At 37.1% G+C, this 10,071-nt stretch overlaps 1 protein-coding gene across 2 annotated transcripts in view; it reads left to right on the top strand.

Annotated features, from left to right (window-relative positions):
- MLLT3 (myeloid/lymphoid or mixed-lineage leukemia (trithorax homolog, Drosophila); translocated to, 3) overlaps nt 1-3,909 on the top strand; it is a 278,524-nt gene extending 274,615 nt beyond the window's left edge. For both annotated transcript variants that reach the window (XM_008579114.1, XM_008579115.1), the window contains one exon: nt 3,630-3,909. In XM_008579114.1, the coding sequence (XP_008577336.1) occupies nt 3,630-3,761 (132 nt within the window). In that variant the 3' untranslated portion in view covers nt 3,762-3,909. The remainder of the gene's footprint in view (nt 1-3,629) is intronic.
- The last annotated feature ends 6,162 nt before the right edge of the window (nt 3,910-10,071 follow it).

Below are 10,071 nucleotides of genomic sequence, written 5' to 3'. Positions count from 1 at the left end.
TAGCATACATTATACGAAGTTATACGAGGGCTGCAGGCAGGGTGGGGCATGCTGGTTGTGGAGGGTGGAGGGAGTAGGAAGATGGTGATGGAGGCATTGGAAACCTAGCTATAAGATATTACGGTGCACAGGAGATGACGGCTAAATTTCCTAGTGGGCAAAAGTGTTTATTTGCTTTAAAATTAAGTGGCTTTTTTCTAGAAGGAATTTTTATTGCTCAGTTTATCGTTAAGTAATTAGTAAACAGCTATATTGAGTCATAGAAAGCTATTTTTTAAAGGGTGACTTACCACTTACCTGTCATTTTAAAGAGAAAGTGTAGGGCCTTCTGTTATCCTGACATTGCAGTTTTAGCCCATTTCAACTACTTACCTTCATCTGCTCTCCTGCCTTTTATTATAATTATTTAAAAAACAACCAAACAATAAACAACTTCAGGTAGGCCTTTTCTGAGTTTTAGTTTCTGGCATTTTCCTTGCTTCGTTTGTTTTAGTGTTAATGAAATGGCTAACAGTCATTGGGGACAGGAGGAAAAAGGGCCAACAGTTCTGATAACTTATGTGCTGTTTAGTTACTTGCAGATAATTAAGAATAAGTTTATATTTATATGGCTACCATAATCATGTTACCCTGGTCTATTAGGAGGAAGGTAATAGAATAAAGGAAGCTTTATTTACCATATATTATTTGTTCTTCTGCACAACTTTGTATGGTAAATAGAAAAGGTAACATTATCCACATTTTACAGATGAGGAAACTGGAGGCTCAGAGATTATGATGTTTTGTCCAATTCCATTCAAATGGTGAGCACAGTCAGAACTTGATATGCTAAATTCAGGACTCTTTATTCTGAATGCTTTGTCACTTACCCCTGGGCCAGCTAGTTGGGGAGAGGAACCAAACTCTGGTCTACTTGTCATTTGCCTCTTTAGTATAAATTTGACAATACAATAGCTTTGAAGAGGCTCTTTGTTTCTGTCCTAAAATTTACACAGTTTTGCTGGAGCCATAGGATTTCTAGACAGTTTAGCAAACAAAGAAATAATTAACTCCAGAAAGTACTCTTAATTCAATCAGTGGTAAGTGTATAGTAAGTATATGATTACCATGAAAGGTTTTTGTATGAAGACATACCTGTGTGTGTCTCTGTATATATGTGTATGTATGTGGCCTGTCCAAAGTTCTACACCTATTAACTAATAAAACAAATGAGTGTCCATGTTAGGTCTTTTAGTTTTAGTAATAAGATGTTGTTTGATAAAGTCTTTTATGGATGTAGTACTTTAACCATAATTGGGCACACCCCTTCTAATAATCTCTTGATGCATGTAACAGAACCCTGGGTCTAGTGGTTTAAGCAACTAAGGTTCTCTCCCCTCTTTCTCCCCACCATTTAACCATAGGCCTGGAGGTAAGTAATCCATGGTCTATGTGGTAGCTTAAAAGACACCACTAAGGACATGGACCTTTTGTCTTCAAGCTCTGCCATATTTTGTATGTTGCATTCATCCTCTTGATGGCAAGATAGCTGCTGCACTTCCAGACATTGCATCTTCATTGCAGACAGGAAGAAGGGCAGAAGGCAAAAGGCACAAATGCCCATTGTCCATACCCTTTTCAAAAATTTTCCTGAAAGCCCAGTGACTTCTGACAAATTAATCATACATAGCCACGTCTGCCAAGTGCTGCAACTGGATCTGGAGAGGCAAGCATTTTAGTTGGGTGTGTTGCCACTCTCTGAGAATCAGGCTTCTGTTAGTAAAGGAGAAGGGGTACATGGATATTAGGTAGTCGGCTTGCAGTGTCTGTCATTGTTCCACAGTGGAAGTAACTCATTTTATTATTAAAGCTGTAATTATGTTTCTAAAAAATAGTTCCAGAGGTTGGATAAGGCAATAACAGCTCAATCTGGAGTTGCACAATTAATTGGATTGAGGTTTAATATACTTTTTATGCTTCTGTGGATGTCAAATAGTATGTTCAGGAGTGGGGAGCACATTTTCTTTTAAAAGCCACTGACCCATAGGGAATAGTTCACAAATTTGCTATTTTTTAAAGAAAACTAATTGTATGAAAAGAAGGTTGAAAGTCTCAGTTCTGCTGTTTTTCATCATGGCATTAGGCAATCTAAAACTTCATTGAATAAATAATAGGCTAAATAATTATAATTATTCTTTTTTTAAGATTAAGCTAAAGAGAATTAGAAGCAATTGATAGAAAGAGTAACAGAGGCAACTAAAAATAAGTGGAAATTTGTAAAGTGTCTATTCTGCAGATATTTTTTCTATTACTCTGATAGTGATTTTCCTTCCTCCCTTACAAAGCTTGCTAAAATTAATTCCCATCCCTCCTATTTACACACAACACACCTACTTAAAACACACACTGCCCAGTCACAGCATCCATTTCTGATAAAATTATTAATAAAATAGGAATGAAAAGACACTTTACATGATAAAAGAATCTCTCAAACCAATAACCAATATCATTCTTAATATTGAAACTTCAGAAGTGTCCTCCTGAAAGCCAGGGCTGTCACCACTGTTGTTAACATTTTTCTGAAAGCTGGAGCCAGTACAATAAGAAGTGAGGTGTAACTATTATTATTATTAATTTTTTTGTTGAAGTATAGCAAAGCATACAGCTGGAAGAATTTTCACAAAGTGAATGCATCTTATGTAACCAGCACCAAATTAAACCACAAAACAGTTTCAGTACCCAAGAAGGCTCCCTTGAGCCCCCTTCCACTCACTACCCATAATCTTCAGGGCATGGGATTGAAAATGGTTTCTGTTTTTTTATTTGTGCATCCTCGTATTTTCTCAATTTCAATAATTACAGTCATATGCTGCATAATGATGTTTTGGTAAATGAGGGACCACATGTAAGATGGTGGTCCCATAAGATTATAATGGAGCTGAAAAATTCATATTGCCTAGTGATGTCATAGCCACTGTAACAGACACATGACTCACGTAGGAGCATTCGGCTGTACCATGTAGCCTAGCGTGTAGTAGGCCAATGTTTGCTTAACAACAAAATTGCCTGACGCATCTCTTAGAATGTATCATCATTAAGCCATGCATGACTGTACAAGGTACTTAAGAAAGTTTGTGGAAAAATAGAATTGAAGGATTATACAAATCTTTCCATGAACTTTTTGAAGTACGCTTGTATATAATCAGAAACAAAAATGATTATTGTTGTATTTGTGTGTGTGTACTTTTTTTAAAGGAGTTTTATTATTTCTAGGCTATAGTTTCCTTACATCTATTAAGTATAGTTTCTGTCCATTGAGTCAGTAACTAATTTTTAAAGCAGTCTTGAAATTTTATCTTGCTCTAACCATCCATCCATAGTAAAATATTCTATTGATGACTTGAAAGCAGGAATCAGTTTAAAGGGTATGAAAACAGGTGATCTATTCTCATTGAGAATTTCAAAGGCCTACTATACCTTGACTTAACAAATTGGCTAAGAGATGGTTGGGTGCTATTGGTAGTATAGGACCTTCTTGCTATAACTAAGAATAGTTATCACTTTGCTTCATATTTGACCCCCTTCATCTCTCTGTCTTTGCCTTTCAATGCCTGCTTATTGCCCAAACTTTCTCTTCTTTACTCTTCTAGATTGTGAACCTTATAGAAGAAACTGGACACTTTCATATCACAAACACAACATTTGATTTTGATCTTTGCTCGCTGGACAAAACCACAGTCCGCAAACTACAGAGTTACCTGGAAACATCTGGAACATCCTGAGGATACAACAACTGGATGCATCAAAAACTATTGGTTTTTTGGTTTTTTTTTTTTTTTTTTGGTTGTGATTTTTTGTTGTTGTTGTTTATATGAAAACACTCAGAATGATGCAACCAAAAGGGAAAAAATAAAAATCAAACAACCTTCAGCTTTACTTTTCTTTAAAGCCAGTCATCATCTCTTGACGAAGGAGAGGTTAAGCAAACCAGCCTCAGTGGACCACTCTTCTCTCCAAGGGCATCCCCGGAAAGAGTGAACCTGGATAGCCTTGAAAACAAACAGATCAAACACAACACAAGAAAACTTAAAGAATGTGTATGGTATCATGTATCTCTCTCTGTGGTGGTTCATTCCACAGGACGAATGCATATTCAACACACTGCCTTATTACATAACTGATCTATTTATTATCGCATACAGATATTCTAAAATCGTTGAGGGAATGACACCACCAGACATTATAAGTACTTGGTCCCGTGGATGCTCTTTCAATGCAGCGCCCTTGCCATCCCAAGCCCAGTGACCTTACTCGTATGCCGTGCCACTTTCCACCGACTTTTTCCACGTCCTTTAACTTGTTGCAGTCTGTATTTTCCACCTTTTGTTTTTCCAGTTCTAGGACACAGATTGTCAACTGGCGGGGGGGTCGTATAACTTCGTATAATGTATGCTATACGAAGTTATTACGTGGCATATTGAGTGGGTGCCCAGTCCTTGGCTGTATCCATGTAATGATCTTGGACCATGGTAGAAAATGCACCAAATAGGATCATATGAATTGCTGTCTAGCCTTAGTTAATAAATCTGTAGGACTTTTAAAAGGGTACCGTAAACATCCTGAATCCAGCATTGTTGAGCTGTCCTCAACATTCTTGTGTCTGTTTTACTGTTATAATATTAGGTAATTACAGAAGTAAAGACATTACGCAGGATCATCATTTAAAAAAAAAAAGAATTCTGGTCCTGTTTTCTAAAGAAATGTAGAAATTCTTAATTCGGATCTATTTATTAGTAAGAGTTTCAGCTTTCTTCAGCTGCCAGTGTGTAACTCATCATTACCATAAAACCTGGAATAAGAGATTTTTGTTCACATATGATTCTCTTAGACTTTTTTATATTTGAAAAATTAAAATCTTTCTTTAGGGGAAAATTTTTCGTTATTCTGCCATAGCAGATTATGTATTAACTGGTAGATTCAGTGGTTCAATACCTGTTTAAGTCACTTGCTGTTATTTCCAGAAGGATTTCTTGTATTGGTGGAAGTAAAGATGGTTGGGGAGGGGGGATATTTTTGTTCTTGTTGTACCCTTGTTTTGAAACTAGAAATCTGTCCTGTGGCATGCAAAAGAAAGCAGATTATTTTTAAAAGAAAGAAAAAAAAAACCCAATTACTTTTGGTGTCATTATTCCATCCTCTCCATAAATGGAGAAATGAAAAGTGAGAACAGCTCATCTTCCAAGTTTTTACTAGGAACTCAACTGAAAAGAAAAGAAATGAAGAAATACTTCTGGGATCCAAAGGTTCGTTACTGGATCAGCCTTAAGAAAGTCTCTATGTGTGCTAATAGACCACGGTCTCCCCTGTTTGTTCCCTTGCCAGATGCTGTCTTTTCATACAGAGATTAACTAGTGTCTGTACAGAAAATGGTCTTTCCAGACCCATTCTTTTGGGTAGTAATGTAAATGCCGATTGATAATGGAGTTATTTGTGCATTTTAAAAGGAAGATTTTTTTTACACTGTTTCTTTCTATCCAAAGAAACTATTTTTTCTTTTAAAAAATTATGACACAGCCATGCTCCTTGTAAATTACTTCTCTGAATCGTCCTCCCAGAGGACAAATGTACTTTTTCAATAATGTTATGATTTTTAACAATGATTGGCATGAACCGTACTTGAAGCATTTGTTGTGTAGTCAGCTTCTCAGTGTGCAATTACAGAGAAAGTTTCTGAGTCATTTGGGATGTTAGGTGACTGGATTGTGTGGTTTTGTGTTTTTAACTTTACAGGTGGAAAGGGAGGATAATGCTTATATGGAAATGTTTGCAAAATTTAAAAATCTTTTCAAATTTCTAATTGCTAATTCACATATTCTAATTAAACCAGAAATTTATGTGGTTTAACTGATATATCTGTGTAGTTTAACTAGAAATGTATCTATATAGTTTGGGCCATTTTTATTTTTGTAACTAAATTATGTGGCAAAACTGTGATTTGGCAATGTAAAGATTTTTTGTTCCTTAAGATACTAACCAAGAAACTAGATGAAGATAAGCAGTGATCAAACAAAAAGGATAAGAAGGGCAGCTATTATAGTGATAAACTTTAGACCTGAAAACTAGGTAATAAAACAGATGCCTTCAGAATATTATAAAATGTTAGTCTGTAAATTGATAACAGAGTTCAGAAAAACTTCCCAATCTGTCATTCCTCAAGACAGCAAAATGAGTTTTCCACAAAATTCTGAGAGTGAGAGTCACATTGTTGGTTTTTTTTCAAGTGATACTCTTGCTCTCATCGTCTAATTTTAAAATACAGAAATAATAAATCCCTTTCACTTAATTTCAAAGAGTTGTAATACTTCTCTTAAAGTAACCCACTCAGTTCTGCTGCATTTATATACACTCACCTTTGAAACCTGTTAAGAATATCTTTGAGATATGTGTACCCTACAGTGGCTTTGGTTTTTTAAGCACAAAGGGAAAGTGGCAGGGTTTAATTTCGTTGGTGTATATATATAAATAGATGTTTCAAATACAATTAATAAATTAATTGGGTGAATGTGGTTTGAATCAGCCAGAATATTGTAAGCTTTCTTTAAATTTTTCCCCAGTGATTTGAGGGGTGGGGGATATATGTATAGAATTGCCCCCCCCCCCACCCTGCTGCCCAATAAATTAGCTTTTGCCTCTGGTTTTGCAGCAGGATATATGTGAGAGGGTTCCCTTCTATTTTAGGATATGACTGTCATCTTAACAGCAAAAATGTTTGCTTTTATTTTGTATCTTCACCACAATCTGACTCTCTCCATCTTTATGTAGACAAGTAGGTATGTCTGTATATGCTTGCATATTGTGTCATCTTAGGGAAGAATACGAAAACCAGATCAGAAGACAAAAGCTTTAGGAAAACAATCTCATAAGAGAGTGTCCTAAATATGTTTAAATTGCTAAGCAAATCTGTCTAATCTGAGTAATTACTTACCTTTTTGTGGAAAGAGCCAATAAAATTGGTTTCCTTTCACTAAAAAGTTTCTTCCACCAAGAAAGTTTTGACTGATACCTTTTACCAACCCACCTAATCATTTGAAAAAAAAATTCAGGCCTGCATGACATTTCATTTACCATTTCAAGCCCTGTGAATGTAGCTAACATACTGGTTTAAGAGAGACTTTACTCTTAAATGTTTTGACTCTACCTACTTAATGGAGTTGGATGTTCAGTGTTGGAAATGGTCAGTGTCTATGTTTGGTGGCTTGTGTTCATTTTTCTCACTGTGCAAGTGGTCAGCTCTGGAGTAATTTGCTGAATGCTTATTACTTTCCATTTTTAGCGTTTTGTGTACTAATGCTATGTACTGCTCCTATATTTATATATATACATATATATTATCAGAGTGATGTTGCTTTGGACTGTTGCTCTAAAGTTATGACTATGATGTAGAGACTACTACAGCTGCAGTGAATGTTAAAGAGTTGATTCCCGTGGTTTAGTTTAGTCATGGGCTGGAAGTCTACATCTTTTGCCCTCTTGTTTTATATGATGCTTTTTATTATGTAGGCACTGCCGTCCCTGAATATTCCTTGTAAAGATGCATTGAAGAAGTCGATTTAAAAGGAAGACAAAGCCACCGCTGTCTGTAAACTGTAAATATGTATTTTGGCACTTGTACTCCAGTATTCTGAAAATAGAGTTATGATGGAAATGCTGACAGATCCTTAACGGTGGCCAGAGCTACCATGCAGTGCAAAAATAAATTAAGTAAAAATGTATTCTTGAGATTAACAGTGCAAGGCCAATACGTTTTATAAATCTGTCAGTATCTTTTTAATGGAGTGTGTATGTGTAGTTATGTTGAAATACAGTGTGTATGTGTGTGTACATACTTCTGTGTGAACTACAAGGCACACGTAAGATGTATTTCCCATCTCTAAAACCCATGTTGAAATGTAAGTACAGATCAACAGATATAGATGTTTTACTTAAATTTTTATCTAATCTATTGCGGCTCCATTTTTTTTACAATGTGTAGTCTTACTGCTATGTTGAGTCATATGACCAAGGTTTGGCTTTACTTTGCATACAGGAAAAATGAGCCCCTAGCCTTTTCTCAAGAGGTGATGCTGTTCCTAAAGAAGAATGAATGGAGAGATCTGAGGCATCCTGAGAAAGGACAGTGTACCCAAACCAAGTGAGCACAGTGACCACGCCCCATTCATCTTTGGGTCCCTCGTGTCCAGCACCATATTCTGTGTCCTAAAGCCAGTATATATTTTTTAAGCTCTGCAGAGATTCGGCAAGAAACGGAGGGGCACATTCTTGGAATAAACTGGGTTACTTGTGCATGATATTTTTCTTTTTCCCCTATTCCTTTGGAAGATTTTGTTCATAAACTAAACAATGTGCTATAGCTAAACAGTAGATCTTACAAAAGCCCTGCGTTTACTTTAGCAGCAGGAAATGCTCCTTTGGTTAGACAGGAAGGAGAAAAACTACAACAAAGAATAAAATACATTCAGTTTGGCAGATAACCAAGGAATTGAATGTGATGCTCTATTCAGTAGTAAAGAGACTTAGTATCAAATTTGAGAAACTTATCTTCATTCAGGCTGAGAAGCATTTAGGGGATTATAGTGGACTGCCTTGTCTCAACTAGAAACTGATTTTAGGTGTGGAAGCATCAGTCCCAGATGGGCTGGCATGGTAGTAAAACTTTCTAATGACCACAGTTGAATTGGACTCATCTCTTCCCTTGTTTTAGCACAGATGGTTATTTGTTTATTTGGAATGATGGGCTTGTATCTTCTTCGGTGTGGAGGAAGAGTCAAACTCAGCATTGTGGGCCCTCTGTAGACAACTCAGGATGTTGTCCCAAAGCCTCCCACCCAGGAGTGCACGCACCACAGTTTTCCTCAACATATCTGTTCCACTCTCTCCCACAGTTGGGTCCCCATGTGGATACACAAGAAAACCTGCAGAGGGGTGGAGATCTACCAAGGCTTGATGCACAGACTTCTGTGGCTGGTAATTCTGGGACATAACATCCAAAACAAGTGGTCTTGTTTTTTCTGATTAGAGGAGTAACTAAATGTATTTTATTAGTGTTGTTGCCCAGGATACCATCCAAACAGAAAGTACTGAGCCCATTTCAGTCAGTGCTTCTGCTATCTCTGCCAGGTAATAATATCCACACCTTCCTGTGTATGTGCTCCCCTTCTAGTCTTTTCCAGAGGTTGTTAAATTGCCCTCGGCTCTCAGCCTCTTGGTCTTAATTGTCCTTTAATTAAAGAAGGGTAACCAATATGGTCCCTGAAAGCTAATGACACAAACTAAAAAACATTCCAGTAATTATAATTGGGCCCTATGACTGTTAAATAACACCAAAAACAATCTGCCACCTGAATGAAAAGGCTCCTTGAGTCCACTTTTGTTATAACTCAGAGTGATCATTAGGCCACTGGGCCATCTGCACAGAATAGGTGGCCACAAGGAGTAGGGAGATAGGCAGCGGATAAAGGCAAAGCTGTTTGCTCATTTTCCTCTTGTAATCATGTCCTCTACCACATGCAGCCCCCAGCACAGAGTTCTGAAGTTTCAAAAGGGTAGAAAAGGATAAATCCAGGCCATTAAAAGAAAATAATCAAAGCTATTGAAAAGATAAAACAAATGAGTTGCACTAAAAAGGCCCGTCTGTGCAAGTAATAAGGTTGAAATACTGATACTGATTTCCTATCCGAACAGCATTCCTCACACATGTGGTTTGCGTATCCACGTCTGGGTGGGTGGTCTGGTGAGAAGTGCTAAACACAGCAAGATGGCTTAGCTTTTGAGCAGTGGAGGGAAGCTGTGGGACAGGCTCAGCCTGTGGCATCTATAGTCCCTGCAGCATAAAGAGGCTTTCCTTTTGCTTTGTTCCAGAAGGGAAAGTTTTAACTTGGCTTATTTATTTAAATGTGAGTCTCTATTCTGCACAGAATCAATCAAAGAGTAGGAGTGTTTGTGTGTGTATGCGCATTTACGTACCTTCTTGTCTCTCACCTCAGCCCTAGGGGATGGGATGTGTGGCATAAAATGTAATAATCTTCCATTTGT

Source organism: Galeopterus variegatus, unplaced genomic scaffold (genome assembly GCF_000696425.1).
Source record: "Galeopterus variegatus unplaced genomic scaffold, G_variegatus-3.0.2 Scaffold1813, whole genome shotgun sequence".
Classification (NCBI taxonomy): domain Eukaryota; kingdom Metazoa; phylum Chordata; class Mammalia; order Dermoptera; family Cynocephalidae; genus Galeopterus; species Galeopterus variegatus.
Note: the sequence above shows the minus strand (reverse complement) of the source record. Positions and strands in the feature narration are given on the sequence as shown.